Below are 24,389 nucleotides of genomic sequence, written 5' to 3'. Positions count from 1 at the left end.
GTTGAATCATAAAAAATAAGTTTAAAGAATACCTGGCCTTCAATTTTATGGATAGGAAGTATGATGCAGCAAGTTTTAATATGTCTGGTCAGATGTGTGTTTTAAATACTGGCATTTAATAACATTTTTTTAAGTGTTGTCTTTGTAGGACTTAAATTTTGAACTGATTTCTATCTTAATTGCAGACTTCTTGCTGTGAATAAATTAACAAAGATACATAATAAAATTTTTCAACATCTTATGGTTGTTCTAGAAGGATTTTTCCCACATCTACCTAATGTAAGTGTTAAACTTAAATTTGAATATATATATGTACATCCATATTATTAATATTTTTTTTAAATAACTGCACTTTTTTGGTCACTTAAAATATTAAAAAATATGCTATTTTTGTATTTTATATTTATATTTTAATATAAAAAATATGTCTTACATTATAGTCATGTTATTTATTTAAATATTCTTTCATTTATATTGAACTGACAAAGGTTAGAATAATAATTGTTTTTTACTTTTTCTTCTTCCCTTAAAATAATTGAGATAACTATTAAAAACAAAATATGGATTCACAATGAAATAAAAGAACCTTATTCACATAAAGATTGGCTAACAAAATAATTATACAATTAACAGGTAAAATCTATATTTGTCCAATCTCAAAAGTTATTTAACTTTAAATGAAAAAAAGTTAAAATTACAGAAAAGTTAGTGGTATAAATAAAAACATAGCTGATAACAATGAATCAGGAAACTTGGAATAAAAATTCATGAAAGGTTGGTCAATATGACAAGCGTGAAGTTAACTAATAGGGAAATTCCTAAAAATAATATAGAATCTTATTGGAAAAATTAAGACTAATAATATAAATTGAGGCAATGTTAGAAAAGATTGTAATAAAAATTTACAAATTATTTGTAATGAACTTATTATATTCATTTGTAATATAAGTGTTGTTGGCAATTTCAACAATATCCAAACAAGTAAATAAAATTAAATATTAAAAAAAAATTTTAATTTGATTAAGTTAAATTGTATAATTAAATAAAATTAGAAAGACTAAGAAACATTTAAAAGCCATTTTGAAGAAACATATCTGCTGCAGTGTCTTATGGAAAAACCGTAAAACTACTTCTAAACTTCTTATAACCGTAAAACTAATCTAAGAACCTGCTCTGAGGTGATTATGTAATGCAAAAAACTGCATCAAAATTGGTCTAACCATTTTAGAGAAACACATCTACTGCAGTGCTCCCAGGTGGCTTATAACCTAAAATAAATGCTTTTATCCAAATGTTTGCCACTTTGTTTTTCTGTAGAAATGTATATCTTCAAAATGAATTGAGGTATTTTAATGAAATTTTGCATGTCTTTTTAAACTAATATTTTCTATGAAATTATCAGAATGGTGTTGTTACCAGTCAAAAATACTTGTCAGCTGTTATATAAATTTCTTTTCTAATCTGTAAAATTAAATGTACAAAAATTACTAAAAAACCATAATTAAAAAAGAATTACAGAAACTTTTTTTATGTTAATAAAATATACCAATGAATGTTAGTAATACCTTTCAAGCTGTTGGACAGTCTTTTATTATACAATCTCTGTAATTAAGATTTCATGTACAATAATTAATGGTTTTTATTTATGAATGCATGCTTAGCAAATCAGTTTGCAAAAAAATAATATTATTAATACATTAAAAACAATACACAAATTTACACTAGTCTGTCCCAACTAAAAAAATTAAATATTTTTTTATACTATTTCTGTGGAAGACTTGTTTGCTATATTCAACTAACTTTCTTAGCAGAAGAGCCAAAAAAGAAAACAAAAGTAAAAATATGGTCAAAGCTACTGTAGACTTGACCTGTTAACTTGTTATGCCTGAAAGAAACTTAAATCTTAAATTGGTGACAGAGAAATATAAATATTCAGATCAGAGTTCCAGAAAAAAGTTATAGAATTTAAAAAATTATATTGTTTAATAAGTACTTAGTAAATTATTTTTCTTATAGATGAACTTTCTTTGGATGAAGTATGTTGAAAAAATTGATAATTTAGTGGAAGAGGCATTATGTTTGTGCGTTGAAAATTCTTTATTGGGGGTTCTGGAAGTTCTTCATGGGGATGGTAGTACTGGACCATTACCTCTCATTCATGTCGTAGCACTTCTAAAAAATCGGGAGGTAAGTATTGTTGAATATGTGTATATGTGTATGTATATATATATATATATATACTCTGCATTTAGCCACATAAGCCCCACAAAAGACCCATAGGCTACTTTTAAGATTGATGTGAAGGAAAAAAGAGTTTAGAATGTACATTCATTTACATCTAGATAATTAAATAAATGAAAGATTTTGTGTTAGAAAAAATAAAAAATACTCAGTTTCATTTATTAATTAATGTTATTATAATTAGATGAATTAATACTGTTTACAATTGCTAAGCTTTCCAGTTTTTTTTTTAGCCTCCAGGACCACCATTAGGGGTACTGCTTCTCAGAGGATGAAATTTGTAGTGTGTGAAAATGCTATGCTTGACCAGGATTCGAATCCAGCACCTTCAGATAAAAGGCAGAGATTCTACCACTTGCACCACAGAGGCTGGCTAAGCTTTCCACCTTCTTCTTCACTTTTGAATCCATTTTCAGATCCAGAATCAGATTCTTCATCTTCTTCGTTTTCTCAGAGGATATTATCTTCTATCCCATCCATATTATTTGAAATTGAATACTTCTTAAAACTTTAAACCACTAGCTCTAAAGATTTCCCATGCTGTCAATATCCATTCACTGACTAAGAAGAGAGATGGTCTTTTACTTCATCCACTGAGCGTAAATGAATGATATTTGTCATGAAGAAGAATTAAATTCTGTCAATCTGTCTTTAAAAGGCCTATTAATACATACATCCAAGGTTGAAGGAAGGAAGTAATTCTTCTGGAATAATTAATTAATAATTCAGAATTTTTTTTTTATATGAATTTTTCACATTTTCAGTTAAATGTCCCTGAAATCTATCAAGGACAAGCATAGATTTTACCTTTCGCAAGTTTTGGGTTTACAAAGCCACATCTATTTCAACCATTCATCCATTAAATGAGTACCCATCCATCCATTTTCATTAAATCTTACAATCTCCTTTTGGAAGTGCTCCACTTAAAAATAGAAAAAAGCAGAATTTTTGTTCAATCTGCTAAAATGACAAGCATAACTGTGTACACCTTTCTTTTTCACAACCACCAGTTTGAATAGAAACTCTTCTTTCACCAATCAAACTTATAGTCAACATACACAGGTATTTGATCAGCATTGCCTATTTGTGATAATTCAAAAATGAATTTTTTTTCACAAGCCAATTACGCATTGCTGAAATTCTATAAGTTTTTCTTTCTATACATTCTTTGAAAAACAGTGGTCCATCTTCTTATAGTCAAATCAAATCTACACATAAATTTTTGAAACCAACCTCTCTGCTAGCTGTAAAATTCTTAATATTACATGCTAAAGCTATTTGTTTCACCTTTATAATTACATCTCTTTAGAAAGTGCATAACACTTTTCCCTTCTTTCTTGAATAAACAAAGATAGTTCTTGCTCTGATTCGGGATTTTCTGGATTTTGGTCCACGTAACAATCGTCTTTATGAAAAAATCCAAATTAAAATTCTTTTTCTTTTGCCAGTCTCAAATACATGACTTATTGCTGTCATATTTTTTACCAGCTGCTCAGTTTAATTTTAGCTTCTGACACAAATTTTAATCTTTCAGCAATGGTAAATAAGTTTTTTTTTTGGAAACATAACTTTTAATCAAAGGTATTTTTAAAAAAAGAATAGGAATGTGAGCAAGATATGATACGTTTATAAGTTTAAATCAGCTGAATACTGAAATGTAGAGGAAAAGCATGAAGGTAGTTCACTTGAAATAAATAAAACTAAAACCTAGAATGTATAGTTCTGAATATTTCATTTCAGAACTCATTTCATTCTATGTATTTTGTTACAACATAAACAACTAATAATAGAGACATAACATTATTAATCCTTGTACTCTTGCTCTAGTGGCAGAGGCGGTATTATAAGAAAATTCATTTTTGTGTTGCACCTGTTTTTGCATAACCTTTCACAGTCACAGTTGTATAATGACACTGACTTGTAAAATAATAATCAAATATAATACATCATTCATGCAGTAGTAATCATTTAATCATTATGATGATTTGAATCCGCACTCTGAAATTTTAAATACGAAATAATGGAATGTTATAATACACTTTTTCATTTACATTCTATGCCTTTGTATTCATTCTTTTACCAAAGCATCTGATGAAATGATACTTAATGAATTGGTATACATAGAAGAAGAGATAGAGAAAAAATTCTAGACCTTAAACAGGAACAATAAGATTATTTTGAAGTCAGCATAATGCAAGCAACCAATGCACCATGTAACATGAAATAACCATGCATTAACTTGGTGTATTCCAAAATACTCAGTAAATGATATATCTGCTCTTATTCTTAGATTACTGTTCACATAAATACAGTATGCATTGCAGTTTATTAACGACAGCCAGCCGCTTTCCCATCCAAACTGCTTTTAACCAATGTTTCATAAATCAGTTAATAGGGAATGTTAGTTGAGTTTAACCTTTCTTAATGAATAATAGTTTATTCATTGGCCTAAAAAGAGACCAATAAACTGTTTGAAAAAATATAATTGTCATAAAAAATATAACTGTCATAAATATAATTTGTTTACATCAAAAATTAATTTAAATGACAGGAAAACGTTAAAAATATATGTTTGGAGCGTAGCTCATGGAAGTGAAACTTGGGACGATCAGAGTACCTGGGAAGAAAGTGACAAATCAAGAGGTGTTATGGCAAATTGAAGAAAGAAGCATTTGAAAAAATATAATTAAAAGAAGAAACAGACTTATAGGCCACATATTAAGGCATGCTGGAATAGTCGCTTTAATATTGGAGGGACAGGTTGAAGGGAAAAATTGTGCAGGCAAGCAACGTTTTGAATATGTGAAACAAATTGTTAGGGATGTAGATTGTAGGGGGTATACTGAAGTGAAACGACTAGCACTAGACAGGGAATCTTGGAGAGCTGCATCAAACTAGTCAAATGACTGAAGACAAAAAAAAACTGTTTGATAAATAATTTAAAAAATTATATGTAAGGAATTTTTATATAATCTAGATAAAACTTCGATTTTATTGTTTGATTTCAGATTTGTTTTGTTCCAAATATGGTGGAAATTCTAACTGTGTTTCACAATTTATTAACTGATATTGTTATTACTCTTCAAACACTTCCTCGTTTATTTGAAAAGTTCCGCATAAATCAGACTATCAAAAAAGTTCCTTATGCTGCAATAATAGCAAATGATTATAAATGTAAAAAAAATCAAAGCACTATTAACAGAGGTTTGTGGGTTTATGGTTTATTTATATAACTAATAACTAGTTATAAGGGGGTTTACGGTTTATTTATAGAACCTTATAGAACTAATTTTAATTATGAAATACTCATATTAACTTTCTGTATGTATTCATCATGAAACTGTTAAAAAAGTGATACATATTCTGAATACAACTAATATTATAACATAAACTGTAACAATTGTTGAAAAAAAAACCATTTACCAACATCAATTTCTACTTATCTACTCTTATCTCTTTCATTAGCTGAATTGGTAGCGATAAAATGCTAATTCTTTTATATCCTTCAGTTTAATTGTTTTATTATTATGTAGTATAAAATCCTTAACTTGGCTCTAAATAAATAACATACAATGACTTGGTACACTGGATCTTTCTTATACAAGTTTCATCTCCTAAATGTATTTTAATTATATGTTTTTGTAAGATGTTGATCTCTGAAGCAGAATGGTAAAATTATGTCTGACATGTTGAAGATAGTTTACATGCTTGTTGCAAATCTTATCTTTTCACATAGCATTTAATCATGAGATGCTACTTATTAAATTTTCATTCACATTTAAATGGAGATATATGTTTATGTTGGGGACACTCTTATGATGAAGACTGCATTTTTAATAGAATTGGGTATCATAGTATTATTTTAGGAATCATGAGGGTTTTTATTAAAAAGAAAAATCTTGAAAAAATAAATTGTTTGGTACATCATCTGCTTTGTAATTAGTCTAGTTTGCTAATTCCGCAGGAAGCAAAGTAAGCAAATCCTGCAAGAGAAGACTTATAATTTCATGAAATAAATAGTTAAAAATTAAGATAGAAATATATACTTTCCTAAATGTAACTGGGAAAATGTAAGGAAGAAAAAATAGTAAATAAGCTGGTTTGTATCAAATCAGTCAAATGACTGCACACATAAAGAATTTCTGGGTGACAGGAAATGGTCATGCTGATATGCCATTTCATTATTTTTGTAATGTACCCTAAAATAATAAAATTCCAGCACTTTTTATTCTTTTACAAATATTACTGTGATACTTGTTTGGAGATTATTACTCATATTCTGTTAAGAGATAAAGCATCTTACATTTTGTCTTGCTGTGATATTCTTACTTTTGTTTTTTTCTCACTGTTAATCAAAATTAAAATTTTTATTGGAGTTATCAAAAGTTTTTTTTTTTATATTACTTTATAACATTTTCTTTTTCTACCTGCCTGTCTGTCTGCATATCTTTTGTATAGAATTGACATTTATATTATTAATTTATTGTCTTGCATGAATTGTTAAGTATATATTATGTAAGTGACATTTAATTTACTGTTTACTCTTTCCAGTACTTGTCTGGATATCCTATAAACATATAACAAATAAAAATATGTACTGTGTAGTATTACCAACATTTACTATCATATACTTCAATTATTTTATTTTGGATGATGTTTGCAGTATATATTAGAAATTGGAAAATTAAAATTGTGAATCAACATTTTAATTTTATCAGTTAAGAGAATGCAGTTTTCATAAAATGTATATTTATTTTTGAAATAGTACACGTTAATAAAATTAATGTTGTTCATTTTTTGTTTGGATAGGAATTTACTTACCAACAAATATTTGGTTGAATTTTAATTCTAATGATAGTTTAGTATAATATTTTTATTTTCTTATTCCAGAACTACCAGTAAAATAAGAAAATAGTTTTTTTAATCGTTATGTCGTATAATATGATACTTACATTCCCTTTATGGCTTGTATCAGTATAACATATTTTAAGTAGACCTTTTAAAATCTAATGTCAGGTGTACTTTCTCATGCTGCTTAGATATAATCTTTTACTTAGTAGTAATGTCATTAGTATGAGTATTTGCTATAAAATGGTTGATTTTGACCTTCTGATACTGTAAACAGATATTTTTCCACTGGGTACTAGCAATAAGCAGAATTAGCTGTCAGGAGTTAACCAGACAGCTAACTCTGTCTTGTCCTACAAATTCTGGTTCAGTTAGGGTAAATTTTTTCTGTTACTAAAAAAAATTTTTTTTTATACAGAAATTGCCTTTGCTTTCACCAAATTAAAGAATTTTCTGAATCATTGGTTACCATTCAGAGCAATCTGGGAAACGGACAGAGATTACTATATACAGTGTCTTAGAAAACGAAGTCCAAGTGCAGAGACTTTTAACAAAGAACTTGCAAGGTAAGGCAAACTGTTTATGAACGTAGTAGGATTAAATAAACTGCATGCACATGAAATAAATACATCAGGTGATTGTGAAGTCATGCAACCTGCTCTATTTGAACTTAGAAGTGCAAGTTTAGAAATTAAGAAGTTTTCGTTTTAATAGAATAATGCCTGTTAATTATATTAGCTGTTACTTTGATTGATAGCCGCTGTAAAGTATGTCATATACAGATATCTTTCACAGAGACTTAGTATATCTTTATTACTTTGACATATTTAAAATAGCAATTCTATCTGAAAAGACAAGAAAACTCTCTACTGTGTGAGTAAAATGTCTTTTTTAACTATCTTAAACTATGTCTCTCTTTACTGTGTAATCAATTCTCTCATGGGTTAATCAAGCTTTATGAGGTTTGCACTGTTGTGATTGAGCAACACTAAACCTGTATACATTAAATCTTAAATGTTTTGATGAGAAGATCAGTCATTTATAAATACCCATATATATTGAAAGTGTAAGGGAGTATTCAGTCTCAGAAATTCATCATTAGAACAGATAATTGAAATAAAATATATTAGACATAAAGAGCAAACCTACATATTAATATAGATGACTACACGTGTCATTTCTAGCCTTCAGTTAGAAATATCTGAAAACTTGCAAATACATATACTTAGCAAAAAAAATGTCAATATTACAACAATATTCCAGTATTGATGAAATCTTCTATCTACACAAAAGCACAGAAAGCAGTGTCATGTTTATCCCGCACCTTGGCAAGTTACACCCCAATTTATATTTCACTGCAGAATATGATGAAATATAAACACAATGAAACATAATAAACTTCCTAGACCTCAAACATATCAAGAATAGAAAACAAAACATCTTCAATAATGAAAATAGAAAATTTACTGTAACTGACACAATTGTCTAAAACACAACCAATCACTCCCACACAACGCAACCATCCAAAGTTGCTCCAAATTTTACATCACCTGTTTTTACAGCTAATAACTATATTAAAACTCATAACGCAATAAATAAAATACACATTAATGACTACTCAAATACATGTATACTTTTAGACATAATAATAAAAAAGTATAACAATAAAATAATTACTTAACCTAGTGATAAAAAATATGTAACACTAAGATACAATAAAACTATTCATACAAGATTTTCAAAAAGAAAGTTATGTGTGCGTTCCAAAGTCCACAAAGACAACAGACACAATTAAAGCACCACACAGAAATATCATCAACAAAGGAATGGCTGAACCAAATATTAACAATATTGGGAAAACTGAAAGCCCACCTGAAGATAAAGAAAACCATGTGCTAGCATTAAAAAAGAGCATCAGAATCAAACTTTTTAAATTACATCATAAAATAGGCACACATTAAATTATAACATAAAAAGTTTGTACATAACATAATACAGGACTTGGGGGGGGGTTGGTACGCCTCTAGTTTATTTTTAAGGGCAGTGGGAGTCCAAGTGCTCTCTAACCATGCAAATTTGAACCAATATTTGTTTCGGTTCCACCTGGCAGCTGATGAGCTGTGCGTCTGCGGGGAGGTCCAGTCGAACGAACACATGATGTTCGACTGCCCAGCTCTTGGCAGAGGCCAGAACTCGGCCACCCTGGAACTTAGAGGTCAAAGGGGAAAAATTGACCACTCAAAAGCGGCAAGTCAATGTGGCGTGAGCCGCAATGTCGGACCATGTGGGAGTTCCTTGATCCCATTACTTTGTTCAGCCAGCATCATTAGTTTAAGGGATATAAGATTCCTACCACTTGCTGTTGGAATTTACCCTCGAGAAATGGCTGGCCATCGGTCAAATATAGCTCCAAGCACTATAATATGCTGGACAGATACTTGCTGGCATTCAGCGACCTAGGCGTGGCAGCAAATTGCTGTCCTTGATGGAATAAATTTTCATTTATTAACAAATCATATATTTTAGTATGTAGAGGGGGTGCGCCTACCCATTTTAGTAATATATGACAAGTGAGCCGTGGGACTCAGTATTGAATGGCGTAGGGCAGCATGCTTATTCCACTCATGCAGTTAGGTAAGCTCTAGGAGCTAATTAGGATATTGGTCGCTAAACCGTCTTGAGGCACAGCCGCCGTTTGTGGGACGGACATTCGGTCTTGTGCTTTAGGGTGACTAGATGGGTTGGTGGTGGGAGAAATGCCAGACAAACCAAATACATAACATTAAGTCATAAATTAACACATTTGATACAAAATTGAAAAATAACTGTCTGGATATCCTGACCCCATAGGGGAAGACACCCTCCATGTGGAAATTTTGGATGCCATGCAAACCCCTCATACCCAGCCATTACAGGCTTTACTAGAGGTCATCTTCAGAACCTTGACAAAAGGCATCTCTCAGCCTTGTTTTTGCCTCAGTCAGGATGCCACCGTGTGATTACCACATGTGATATTCCCATCGGTGTACTACTAGGAAATAAACTCTTTAAAACAAAACACATCTATGTCAAGTTTTAACATGACTGAGTGACATGAAGGAACTGAAATTAAAAAACCCAACTACCTATCCGATAGGTTAGAAGTTCAGTTCAACACGCAGCCATAACACAAAACAAAAAATAAAACTAAAACTAAATAAAAACAACACAAAAATATCTAACCTTATAACACAAGTTAAACAAAACCAAAACACAGGAAAGACCTGGTTGAACCCTAAATTCCCTTGGCAATTCGTTCTCTTGTTTGGTACCTGATGAAATTTTCAATGATTACCCATTTGGCCTGGATTTTCCAATTCTCATGGACATCTAATGTCGACATCCCTACCAACGGTAACGTCGATGTTCGCTCTTCCAAACAACTGTCACCCATCTACAGTACCTGCATAGATGGGCAACTTCCCAGGTACATCAAATACCTGAAGACCAAGCAGGACTCAGAAACCCTGTACTATTTCACCGCAATCATCAGTGAAACCGTTATGCCACAAAAGTGACTTGGCATTCACATCTGCACCAATAAGGAAGGATTGGACTAGTACCAGAGAATCGTAGGATATATGCCAGACCTCAAGATGACAATCAGCAGGATCTCTATACTGAAAATATGAACTTGCGACATACAGATGCAAGTCAGAACATTCACACAGACCACATTGTGATGATTATTTGAAAGTTGTAATAAAGACGCAATCAACCTCTCTTCTGCACAAAACAGCGGTCATACTATCTGAACTAAACCAACAAGAAAACGTGGCAGTTCATGAAATATGATGTAAGGATGCTGTAACAGAACAACATCCAACCCTCGACATAGCACTATCTCACCAAGCTCAATTTGAACAATGTAGTCACTCTGTGCATTTAACTGACCAAATCTAACCATTAAATACTGAGTTGCAATACATTTCAACAGCTTTCATTCAGATAGTGTCCACATTCTTTACTATTGACAGGGTGCTTGTGGTCTTTCTGAGAGTGCTTACAATTAATGCAAGTCAGATCCTCTGACTTCTTAGGACACTCGTCACACTTGTGTCTCATTGCCACAGTAAGCACATACAGCAGGATGATTACAAAGCTTAACCCCATGACCATACCTGCAGCGCTTAAAACAACACTGGACATCTAAATATTCCTTAACTTGACTAGAAGAGAAGTCTATAAACAACCTCCCCTTCTTAGTGAAGCTGTTAAATAAATTATTGCCTACCTCGAAGATTGTGGTAGCACTCTGCCTCACACCTACCTGATTTAAATAATAACCAACATTCAGACTTGAAAGAACCTCGTCCATCTGAGTATTCTGTTCTCTAATGATATTTATCAAGGAAACCATACTACTAAAGTAAAATCCCTTATAAAAACAGGAATAATCATAATTATTATTTCAGAAATCATGTTCTTCTCATTCTTCTGAATATTTTTCAATTCAAGTTTAGCCCTTCAATTGAAATTGGAATAAACTGACCACCAAAATCAATTAAACCATTCAACTCAATAGAAATTCTCCTTCTAGATACAATTATTCTAATTTCATCAGGAGTAACAGTTACCTGAGCACACCGCAGAATTCTGTCAAATAAATTATCATTAAATAAATCTTTACTCATAACAATTATATTAGGAGTAATAATGTACACATATCAGATAGTCACCGATCTATATTATAAACTATGATTCTTGGGCGCCTCTTGTTCTTAGGGTCAATTTTCATATCAGCAGTGATGATGAACCTCTTTGTTTCCTTAATATTACAAATCTTCAAGTTCGACCTCTTTTGTTTAAGGACCACCTGAAATTCGTCCTTAATCTGCTTGCTGGATTTAGTGGTTGTCACTTTCCTAAAATTTATGAAGACTACCTCTGGTTGCTTTTGACACAGAATTACCTCATGCTTTTCTTTTAAAATATCTGCGTATCGTTTATGCTGAGGAACTGTAACTGGCTGTTGAGTCAGGACTGAAACAGGAACAGTATCCCTCACCACAACCGTAACCGACTTAGCAGCTAACCACTCATACTCCTCTGCCAAGGCAATCATGATCGGCTTAAGGTTCTTTAATTTAGGAATGATTTTTTTCTCCAGCAATCTTAGAGTTTGGGGCGTCAGGAACGCCTGTACAGGCTGGCAAGGGTGTTTACATCTAAGATTTTAAGAGAATGGCTGAGGGTGTTGGAATTGATTCAAGATGTGAAAAGTGCATTAATAATGTAGAAAACTCGATTTAAGGTATGCTGTTCCATACAATAATAAAGTTGTGTAATGTATTTTTTAATAACCAAACTATTTCCGGATATGCCTCGAACTACATACTAAAAGCGGGTTTCCTATCAAATTGGTTTCCAAGCTGGTGAACAAGTTTCTTAATAGTTAGATCTTATAGAAGCAAAAATAATCATATATTTAAAAAGTAAGTTGATTTTTTTTTTCAATTTGCCATAAGCAGATGGTTATTGGTGATCAGCATAAAATAAAAGTTATCCCAAAGTATACCACAGGCATATAACAACAGCATCCCATATCAGATTTATGTGAGAAGGTAAATCTCACCACACAAAACGCTTTTACCCATCAATGTATCAGGCTGTTTAAAATACAAAGTGATACTTGGCATTACACAGTACCTTAAACGCTTGTAAACTACAATTATTGGTTGTGAAATGAATATCATTACCTTCAGAGAAAGTAACTTTTACTGGTCTTCAATCTTTGGTGCTGTATATGTATCAAGTCTTAAGAAATACTAAGAGAAAATGTGAAGAAAAAACACAGTAATTGCACACCGCTTTTGGTCAAGAGCAATTACATGAATTGACTCTATTTGCTAGAGAAAAATATAGTTTGTTATAACCCATGACATTAAGTTAAAATTGTAAACAGAATGTCTAATTTATAATTTAAAAAAATTTATTTTCCTATGAATTTCAGGTATTTGTATCTTCTCCAGCTTGAAGAAAGAGCTGATGCGATAGTACCAGCTCATTTTTTACTGATAAATGTTACTTTATTAAAAGAAACTATTATTGGTCATATCAAATGTTGGTCTTTCCGGCTATTTCAACTTCTTGCAAAAATAATAAACTTCCAAATAGAAGATATTTATCGCTATACTATTGAAACTGGCCAGAGGTAAATAGATTTAAATGCTCAGTTTAAATCCTCAAATAAATATATTTAAATTCTCAGTTTATTCATAATTCAGATTTATCAGAATTTGTACTTGAAATTTTTGTGTTGAAGTTTGTTGAGTAACTATTACTTTTATGTTAGATATGGTTTTAAAAGTTGTCATTTTTAAAAATCAAACTTTTTCTAAAAGTATGCTTAAATTTCATAAATTTTAATTGAATTACTCTTTTTGCAGTAAAATTTACTGTTACATTTTATCACTGGATATAAATAACACAGAAGAAAAATCAGTAGTAAGCTTAACGGAACACAAGGATAGCAGGAGTTGCTTTCTCCCCACTAATTGCAGAACCTGGGGTAGATTAAATTAATATTTTTTCATATTAATTAATATTTTTACAGTTAATTTGAATAAAATTCAACACAACTAAATGTTTAATTATTTGTTAAGCACTAGTAAGGGTTTTATATTATAATTCAGTAGTATTGTATGATACTGCAATGGAGTAAATAAAATTGATTTAATTTTGGTCAAAAACAAAAAAAAACCGTATGTCTATACATTTGTGAACCGTAACAACTTTACGCTCAATATGAGACTGTATGTGCACATTTCTTTTTTAATGACCTTGTAATAAAGGCTTGCAATCATTTCTGGGAGTTCCTTGTTGGCTCACCCGAAGTAGAGGCTCCTGGCCTGGTTTATCATACACAAACCCTCGTCTCGTCTTTTCACGGTGGTTGATCTAACACGACGTGAGGCCTTTTTCTCACACCTTGCAGTGTAGGGTCCTCTTGGCAGATGTCCCTGAGATGGCTATGCTCGGATATGGCCGCTCTCCCGATCAGTCCGCGTGCCTGTGCTATGCCCACTTCCGATATGGTTTTTATGTCCGCGGCGTTTATGACAAACCGGGGCGGGGCGCTCTGAAAATCGTCTGCAGCGCCAAGGCAGCAACAAGGTCTCTTGATTATTTTTTCTGAAGCTCTAAATGAGTTGTGTAATGGAACCAATGAAAGTTTCTTTAATAATAATAAACAACACATTGTATAACATTACTGAGTAAAAATATTTTGAACACTTCCTTCAAATAGTATTCTACAGTTTCTACCTTAAAGTTGTTTTTTTAACTATTATAAATTTATTACCTTTCTTTATTAGAATTATTTATATAATTATTTTTTTAGATATTTATTAAAGATACAAGTTTTGGATCTTACATTACAATATAATTAATTACAATGGAATGATTTTTAATCAAGGATTTAGAAAAATGTATGATTGTCAACAATTAAATTATACTAATTAATTTCCTACTGCAGCAGAGCTTTTTGCAGTGACTCGAATTTTCCTTTTTAAAGAGGTACAACAATAAAAGGAAAAGAGTTAACAAAAGGAATTTAATAGAACAGTAGTTGTAAATTTAAAAGAAGTTAGTTTGCTCCACTCGATGGCTAAAATAATAACAATACTTTTTTAAATTTATTTTTGTAGGGTGTTTTGTGAACCAAAAACACTTAAACAGTTACAAGAGTATAGAGATTATCATAATCAGGTTCTAGAAGAAATACCTAAAATGGAAAAATTATTTCAACCAATAAAAGAAAAGATTGCTCTTTTTGGTAAGTAATTTTCATTCATGTTTTTTATACTGTTCAGTTCCAGATCCAAGAGAGCAGCTGGGGGATCTCAGAGATCTTAGCTGTTATGAAACCAGAATGGATTTCAAATCATTATTCACAGTCACCTTCTACAATTTCATATGGTCGTCCATCAAAAGTCTTTATTTCCAAAAACGTAGGCACTAGATTTTCTTTTTGGTTTTATTTGTTAATGAATGAGAAGGAAAAACTGATGGCTTGAACTCATTTATTACTATGAAATAATAAAACACATTTCTATTGTTATAAGATAAAAAAGTCAAAAACTGCAGTTACTCTAAGAGAACACATTTCAGGATTTATAAAAATAATAGAAGTCAGTAATTTTTTAACAGCCAAGCTATTCCTTCACACATTAGTGCAAAAGTAGTTCTGTAACCAAATAACCCCTTGTAAATTGTATGTTTCCTTAACCCCTTAAGTGCAAGGTCATAAGTGACCTTGCACTTTTGAATTCATTAATAGATTACATTTTGCAATTTTTTTTTTAATCTATAAGATCCTAGAGCTATATTTATCTTGTTATGGTTACAATTGAAGTATCTCAAATGTGTTATGTATTTTTTCAACGATGTTTGTTTCAGATGTCTGTTTTAGTGTTTTTGCCTTGTGAGATATTACTTCATTAGTCTAAACTTGTCATTGTTCAGATAATTGTGGCATGATTAGGAAAATTAATCTTATCTTCATAAATAATAGTTTTTAATGATATATTGGGGAAAAAAAGGAAATCAACAATCTCTTAATAGGATTCAAAAGAAGGATCTTTTCAGTTTTAATTGCAAGAAAATTGATGCTAAGATTTTGGTTTACAGTTACCCTCCAAGAAAATGGGGTTCTTCTATACACTAAACGGTTATAAAACATTGCAAATTATTATTGTAAAGTAAATTATTTACCAAAAAAAAAAATCATTCTATTTATTGATCTCAACTCAAACTAAAAGTAAATTATACTAAATTTTAAACAAATGAATTATTCCTATTATTATGATGATTCATACTATTTATTTAATATACAATATTAATTATTATATTATTTTTTTATTGAAAGCTAGTCTGGAGTATGAAGTCATCATTCAATCTGTACTTGTAGTACAATTGACATGGTTTCAAATAAAGATTATTGTTGAGCACCAAAACAAAATTAAAAATTTTAGTTGCTGTCTATCATTAATTGCCAATGATTGGGTTAGCTTGATGAACAAACTAAAGCAATAAATAAAATATTTATTAAATGCTTATGAGAGATTTGATGTATCTTGGTTCAAGGGTGACTTATTTTATTGTTTCAAAAAATTCTTGATTGTTTCAAAAATGAGAGAATTATTGTAATCATTTTAATTTTTTTTTTTAGAAAAATTTGAAACACCTCTACCAGGTAAAATATTTGAAAGAGAAGATGGCCTTGAAGCACAGTGGAAGACTTTTTTGGATCTAGTTAAAGAAAGTAAAGAAATGTTAAATGTGAAAAAGGTATACCACTAACATTAATTTTTGTGTTCATTAATCTGTATTTATATGACTTAAGTTGTACTAAAAGCTTCATTCAACAAGATAACTTGTATTGTTATGTAACTGGAATCTGGTTAATGTTCACATTAGCAAGTTAAATCCAATACATCACAGTAAATAGAAAAATTTCAAAGTAAAGTTTCCACTTAAGAAATTTTCAAAGTATGCGTAATCAAAATGGTGTGTTTAAAACTTTGAAATAAGTAATTGACTAAGTGAAGTCAGGTTCAGTTTTAATTTTTAAGAGCACTTAATAGACTCTTTTGTGCCTGTGATGCAGTTACACCGAAATTCATTTTTCGATTTGTATGAAATTTTCCAGCAAGGTTCCTTGATATTAACTGGAACAACGTAGGGTAATGAATTTTCATAAAATTTTCTGTTTCCAAATGAATTACTGCTATCTTTCATAGACAGGGTAGGATGAATGGAGTGTCATGAAAGGAAATTATTGTCATCAAACTACTGCTGGGTGAACATGTTCTCCTCTCTGGTCCTCTGGTCTTGATTAACATTGAGTTGCACACAGGTTCCAGTCTGTCTCTGAGCAGATTTGTATACTTCACACTTATATGTTTTACTCCATCTTGAAGCCTAACATTTTTATCTGAAGTCATTTCTCCTTGTGTTCAAATTTTTGTCTTTCTCTGTATTCTATTATGAAAATCAGTAATTAATTCTGTAAAAAGTAGTTTTATTCAAATTTGTCTAGAAATTTTTCAAAATACAAACTATTTTAATTTTCACTTTAATTAAATTTTTCTGTAAAAGAAAATTGTTGACCATGATTTAATGCCAAGAGGTAAAATTAAAACAGCCAGATTTCATTAAAAAATTTTTCTGGGTGAAAAGACAAGATAAAATATTTGAGAGTGGCCATAAGGGTTTTAAGAAGTGTAGGATATAAAATATTTTAATAATTTTTGAAGATGAAAATCTTATGACTACAAATGTAAATGTTTAATAGTGAGAAACTGAATTCGTGTGAGACTAGTGGCAATGAAGATTAACATACAAAACTTTCAAAGCAGAAATAACAGTACACATTCTTTATTAGTAAAACGTGCTATTAATCAATTTTACTGTAGAGGAAGCCGCAGAATTACGCTTCTGTGAATCAGTTAATTTGATAGTTGAGGGTTTTAAGTTGTGGTAGGTGGTTGTGGTTGGAAGAGGCCATAGTTGGTTGTGTAAATACACATGGAAATGTCTGCCAAGGCATCCTGACAGATGCCAAACTGATGACTGTGTTCTGTTATCAAGTTTAGGTCTAAAACATGACCTCCAGTAAAGCCCATCAGGGCTATGAATGGAAGGGGTGGTGTGGCAATTGGGATCATTACAAGGCGGGTGCCTTCCCCAATAAGGGTCAGGATGATAAATATATTATCCAACCTACATGTTTTGGGCATGTTTATCTTTGTCAAAAAGTAAGGCAAAATTAATTTTCTTTTTTTCCATCTTATACACACATTGTGGGAATAAATGGTATTCACTAACCCCTCCAACAATATCCTAAAACAATATGTTTTGGAATTGGAATTATGTGATGAAGTTTTAATGATATCTTTGTTTAAGGCTTTGGAAAAAGGCAAAACCACGTTAATTTGGGGATCACCAAAAACAGAAAATGCTGAATTCATCAAAAAAATAAAAAATAATAGTTGCTGTTTTAATAGTTTATGTTCATCCACATTTATAAAGAACATAAACAAGCACTATATAAACAGAATAAACCTTTACCTATCACATCATAGAGATTATACTCATATAATTAATGAAAGTTATACTTGTAGCTTATAATAGCCATAGTTTTGACTCTTTTATAATATATATATATTTTGCCAATTTCAAATATTTATTTATTTAATGCTTAACTGTTTTATAGGTGGTCATTAGCCTCCCAACTTTCCTGTAAAACCTTCCATCAAACATATTTCTGTAATGTTAAATACATTTATGTCTTTGAAGTCTACAATTTCAGTTCTGTTGGTCCTAACTTAGCTGTATCTTCTTGTTTATGTTCTATACACTTTGGAGAGAGTATGAAATTGCTTTGTGAAATTGTAATTTTAAAATTACAATTTTAGAAAAGTTGTAAGTTTTCTAAATGCTACCACTAGTTCCCATGTTGAATGTTCAGAAAATTAGTTTTTATCCACTAATAATGCAATCCATCCTCTTCCCTTACCATGTGTCATCAGATGTTGACAATTTTCTATTAATAGTTTATTGTTTGTCATACTAAATGCCATACTATTCCACTTAGTACAAGCTTGGAGTTGCTGTTGAAATGATTTGCATTTTCTTCACTATATGCCTACTATCATACTGTAATTAAGAAGTGGGTAGCTTAACAGTATTTTGTATTGTTTTATAGAATCTCATTAGAATATTTTGTATAAATATCAAAGGTTCTAACCAATAAAGAGGAAGAGAAGTAAGACAGTCTTTTTTTTTTTTTTAAATTAATTATTACAAATTTAATTTTAAATTATTTATATTTCAGGATAATTTTCAAGCTGGTTTAATTAAAGAAGCTGAAGAATTTAAGATTGAGGCAAAAGTATTGCTTGATGAATTTTTGAGTAATGGTCCTTTCTCTTCAGATTGGACTCCTGATGGTTTGTTTTATTTTAGTATTTATTCTCTATAAATAAATTGCTATTTACTTCATGAACTTAGCCACTTTGAAATTTTTAAGTTCTCTTTTAAATTTATGCTACATTTTCAGTATAATCATGATTACTTTTCTCATGTGCATTTTTTGTAGTGGAGTTACAATAAGTTTCAGTTATTCTGCGTATGTTATTCTATCTTTCGAACAGCATGTTAACAACCAGGTGAAAACTGAACTGAGCCGGCTCAAACTGCAGTTATTTGAGTGTCATCTTTATTGCTGCTACTACTAGTACTTCTATCTATTATATGCTACTAATCTCATCTATTAATCTCAGGTCGCACCCCTTTTTAACCAGTACTTAAATTAACCTTTTAGGGCTTTTTAAAATCATTTTTATTTAGATATCCTAAAAACTTCCTCAGGAGATATGCCAAATTCAGCTCTCTACACATTGACATTTGATAGGGATATTTCATATGATGAGTGACATAGTTTGAGCATTCCTATTTATTTATAATTTTTTTTATTTAGTTAAGTTTTAAATAATTTATGAATAAAAAGAATAATTAGACAATTTACAGTATATAAAAAGTTCTACTAATGGGTTAAAAGTGTGTATTTGAGATTAAATAAATGTTTATACTTCAGAATAAAAGTAAAAATATATGTAATAAATGTAATTTTATAAATTGTTTGGTTGAATAACAATTCAGATATAGGTATTGATTATAAACATAATTGATATTATATGTATCAATTATAATTAGGTAATTGATATTATTATTGTTTGACAGAATAACAATCTTTTTTTGAGTCACTTTTGAATTTCCATAATTATATAAATCCCTTTTTTCTTATACTATGCCAAGCAAAAATTGTTATAAAAGGTATTTTGAAAACTGTATTTAATGGGTGGATTGAGAGAATCAGATTATTGCTAGTCATTTTATGATTAGCAATAATTGAGTGCATTAACTTTATGACATACAGTCATACTATAAACAAGTGAATTACCACTTATCATGAAAAGGACTTGTCTCATTCAAAGTACAACTTACAAAACTCACATATTTGTTTTATAAAATTTGTTAATTGTAATTTTTTATTTTTAAAGTGGATTTTTTTTTTAAAATCTACATTTCTAAGATATTTTTTCCCATTCTACGAACACTTCACTTTAATAAATATATGTCATTTTTTGTTCAAATTAAAGATAGCATTTTAATATATTTTGCTTTAAAAGAACATTGTACCAAAAACACACATGAAGATTTTGGTATTCATGTTAACTAATTTATTCACATGTGAAATGTTTTAAATAAATTTATCATTTGTGATTTATTTGATTAGCACTTGAGAATTTTTTGATAAAGAGTTAGACATTTGTGGTGTGTGGGTGTGTGTGGGGGGGGAGGATGTGCTAAGCATTCATTAACACTGGATAATTTTCAATTACAGAAGCATTAAAGTACTTGAAAGAATTAAAAGCCCAGCTAGGTAATATGAAGAACAGAGAAGCAGCACTCATACGAGACTTAGCTTTATTTGGTATTGAAGTATCTCCATCAACTGATTTGCAAAAACTTGAAGCGGTAAATTGATTTAACTAAAATTAAAATTAACCTACATTGATTAAATGAATTGTTAAAATTCATACTTAAATATAAAATGTAATTTAATGCTATAAATTATTAAAAATGCAATTTTTTAACATAATGAACAAACCGGCTCAATTCAAATCCAGCACTTTCTTTGACCACTGGAAACAATATTTCACATAAAATTGCATTGTAATGTAATGCTTCATCATAGAATTTTCCAGATCAACATTGATGCACACAGAATAATCCTGCTTTAAATAACATTAAATTCTTCCAACACCTTCAACATTCCCTCTATGTTTAACATCAAAGAATGATGTGTTATTGGTCAGAATGCTTTAGATTTGATAATCTCCACAAGCTTAAAATAGAAAAGCTGACCTGTTGACCTATCTTAACCTTAGTACATAACTAAAGGATAGACTTAATTATCATAACTAGACTTAGTAGTTCATAGGATAGGTGGAACGATGACTGGACTATTTATAGGTATGCAGAAAATATTTTATCCACTCTTCGGGATTTAAATGGGAAAAATTTACTAATTTTTCACTTGCTAGCCACAACTGGAGCAAGTGTATAATCCTTTCATACTGTGTCATCGGACTGATGCCTCACTTATGTTTAGGGAAACTGGATCATAAAATAAAGATTTTAAGAAGTTTTAATATTTCTGTGCTAGAAGATTCTCTGTATTTCAAAATCTCTGGCAATTTTTATGATTTATATAATTGCTATGTTTCAGTGACTTGACAAAAAAATCCTAAAGAAACTCTGTTTTGTGCTCATTATGTCATTATTATATTTGGTTTAATAAGCTGTAAGACAGTCTCTCCAATTACCATTGAATTTCTTATTATTGCCTGGACAACATTTCCCAAAACCCATGGCAAAAAAATAATTCATCTAATGAAAAATGAATAAAAGAAAAGGAAATGGTAGGGAAGAGAAAGGGGATGGTCAGTTCACAGGACCGTTACTATTAATAATAGTAGACCAACGTAATTACCATCTGATCTAGAGCTCTTCCCTCATAACTGAAACCTTAATGATTTAAGGATCTTTGTTCTCATAGGACGCTGATGAAACCAGGCATTGTGCAGTACATGTGAACCAAAGTGTTCGAGCATACCAGTATTAAATTTTAAGTCCTATAATTTCCTATCTCCAATGTGTTTCTTGTGTGCTGGGAAAATCAGCAGTAGACTTCATCAGAGCAAGCTCACATACTAGTCTTAGCCTCCTTTTGGATCTTACTAATCTGAAGAGAATTTGTTATCTTCTACTAGCCAGAAACCTTATCCTAGCTTACAACAGAGAGGAAAAATAATTAAGAAAGAGCCCATTTTAATCAGGACTATAGAAAAAGGAACACTTTGAACAAGTTGTTCCCAGAACTAAAATCAAAATGAAGACTAAAGCCTAAGACCAGGATTAAGCAAAATACCAAGACTATACCGAGACAAAGATAATTAACCAGTGATAATTACTTTATTGTTCTTTATATATTAGCAAATGAAATTGCAAATATATGGTCTATATATGTTTATTTTTTAACCATGTTTTTAACCCAAATTTCCACATATAGTACTGATGAATCAAAGATTTCTATGAAAATACTAAATGTAATAGAAAAGAAAAAATAAGTTTTACTAAAAAACAACATAATAAAAATAATGTTGTGAAATATAATTCAAGATGAGTTGAAAAATTCTGAGATTAAGAGTATAAAAAAGAATGGACCTGATTTCAGTTTGACTACCGTAATCTCTAAGTAGTTTCCTTTGCAGTAGCTCCTTGCTGCTTCTCATATTGTTGGAGTGTTCTGAAGAAGTCTGTTCTTTAAGATTCTTAAATACCTTCTTTATTTTCTCTATAATGTTAAAATGTTGAGCCTTCACCGGTTTCAAGAAGAAAAGTTTCTTTATTATGGTGCTAAATACAGTGGTATGGTGTAAAGCAATGAATGATCTTGCTGTTGCAGCCAAAATTGTTACGCATTTTGTAACAAACTTTAGGTGTGATGTATCACTTATTTGCCTGCATCATACAGTTTAGCTTATTTGCATTGAATTTATTCCCTCAGATGTCTCAATATGTAAGAGAAGAACTTGACGTTAACAGTCTGACCCTGTGGTATGAAATTTGTTCACATTTTCAAGAGTTTTGCTAGTGCAGGATTCTCCCTCTCTTTTTTCATCCTCCAGGAATTCTGCCCCTTTTGAGATGAAAGTGCCATATCTCCTAATTTATTGCTTCTCTTAACTTGGCTGTGTTATATTGTCTTAGAAGTTTATACATTTCTTGAGTTTTAAACTGAATTTGATGAATGTTCACCTCCCTGCTCTATCTTTCAGTTCAAATGAAAATTCAAATGCCGATCTATGTGGTTTCAAAAAGGTAGAAAAGAAGTACAGATCCTATGTATATAGAATTACACCAGTTGGTATGTTGATGTATGAATTGTTTGCTGCCTCTGCTGTGTGTCCATCCTCAATTTGCACTCCATACACTTTTTAACTAATTTTTGCTTAACATGCTTGAGAGAATTTGAAAACAAGATTTTTCTACTCTAGCTAATATGTTAAACTAGAATGAAGTAATAATATATTTATTATTAAACTGCTTACTCTTTAATGCCAGCTAAATATGTTATATGAATTATGTAAACTTTTGTAGGAGCTGGATTTGATTATCAGCATTTGGGAGATGGCTAAACAATGGGATGAACTCTGGTTGAAGTATAAGCAAGAAAACTTCTGGGAACTAAAAGCTGATGAGATGGAAACCACAGCAAATGAACTTTATCGTACTCTTACACAACTTGCAAGAGATCTTCGAGATCGTAACTGGGAAATTATTGAACATACTAGAAACCGCGTTGATATATTTAGGAGGGTAATTCCACTTATTACAGATCTGAAGAATCCTGCAATGAGAGAACGACATTGGAATTCAGTTAAACAAATTGTTAACGTGTAAATATTTAAACTTATTGAGAATTATTAATATTTTTTTTATTTTATGTGTGTTAATTATTCAAATAAATTAATCCACCTAAGCAATAAAGTAGTGCAAGAAATGTAAGTAGTGTAAGCATTGCCTTACTGATTGTTTATTTTTCACTGAATTTTATGAAGTAAAAATAAAATTCATTTTTATTATACAAAAGTCTGTGCAAATGATCAGAAATAATCATTGTGTAATACATTCTTCTTAAGTAGTAAGAACTGTTTCAATTTTGTCACTTTATACTTAGGAATTGATAATTCTTGTGTAGCATATTTATTTGTATGAGAGAAGTTGGTCATCTGTACGACAAATATAACTGACTAATAATTACTAGTCACTATTATATTTATTATAAATATAACTATGACTTGTCTTTCTATAATAATGACCAACTAATAATGAATGAGTAATCACAAATAAAACAGACTGTTAAATTTGTATTAATTGCTAAGTTTAATGTAATTGAAATGAGTGCTAAAATAAATAGTTCATCAAGTGTTTTTGAACAGTAATTTGTTTCTTAACAGCAAAGAGCAACCACAAAGAAATTTCCAATGATGAAGGACCAAATGTTGTGTGTAAAGGTAAACTTAAAAAATGATGTTATTTGTTTTGAGATGAGAGAAATGTTCACTATGAAAAACATAATGGCCACTTGTCAGTACAAAATTATAACAGTAACAGTTATGGGCCAA

At 30.4% G+C, this 24,389-nt stretch overlaps 1 protein-coding gene across 1 annotated transcript in view; it reads left to right on the top strand.

Moving 5' to 3' along the window:
- The window catches only part of kl-2 (dynein heavy chain 2, axonemal kl-2), a 408,181-nt gene that overhangs the window by 74,322 nt on the left and 309,470 nt on the right, over window positions 1-24,389 (top strand). The window contains exons 16-25 of the mRNA XM_075354141.1: window positions 186-279; window positions 2,017-2,187; window positions 5,250-5,445; window positions 7,508-7,655; window positions 13,082-13,282; window positions 14,778-14,905; window positions 16,301-16,419; window positions 18,968-19,082; window positions 20,540-20,673; window positions 23,362-23,660. Coding sequence (XP_075210256.1) covers window positions 186-279; window positions 2,017-2,187; window positions 5,250-5,445; window positions 7,508-7,655; window positions 13,082-13,282; window positions 14,778-14,905; window positions 16,301-16,419; window positions 18,968-19,082; window positions 20,540-20,673; window positions 23,362-23,660 — 1,605 coding nt within the window. The remainder of the gene's footprint in view (window positions 1-185; window positions 280-2,016; window positions 2,188-5,249; window positions 5,446-7,507; window positions 7,656-13,081; window positions 13,283-14,777; window positions 14,906-16,300; window positions 16,420-18,967; window positions 19,083-20,539; window positions 20,674-23,361; window positions 23,661-24,389) is intronic.

Source organism: Lycorma delicatula, chromosome 1 (assembly GCF_047948215.1).
Source record: "Lycorma delicatula isolate Av1 chromosome 1, ASM4794821v1, whole genome shotgun sequence".
Taxonomy (NCBI): domain Eukaryota; kingdom Metazoa; phylum Arthropoda; class Insecta; order Hemiptera; family Fulgoridae; genus Lycorma; species Lycorma delicatula.
The sequence above is the reverse complement of the archived record's forward strand: the minus strand, read 5'-3'. Positions and strand labels throughout refer to the sequence as shown.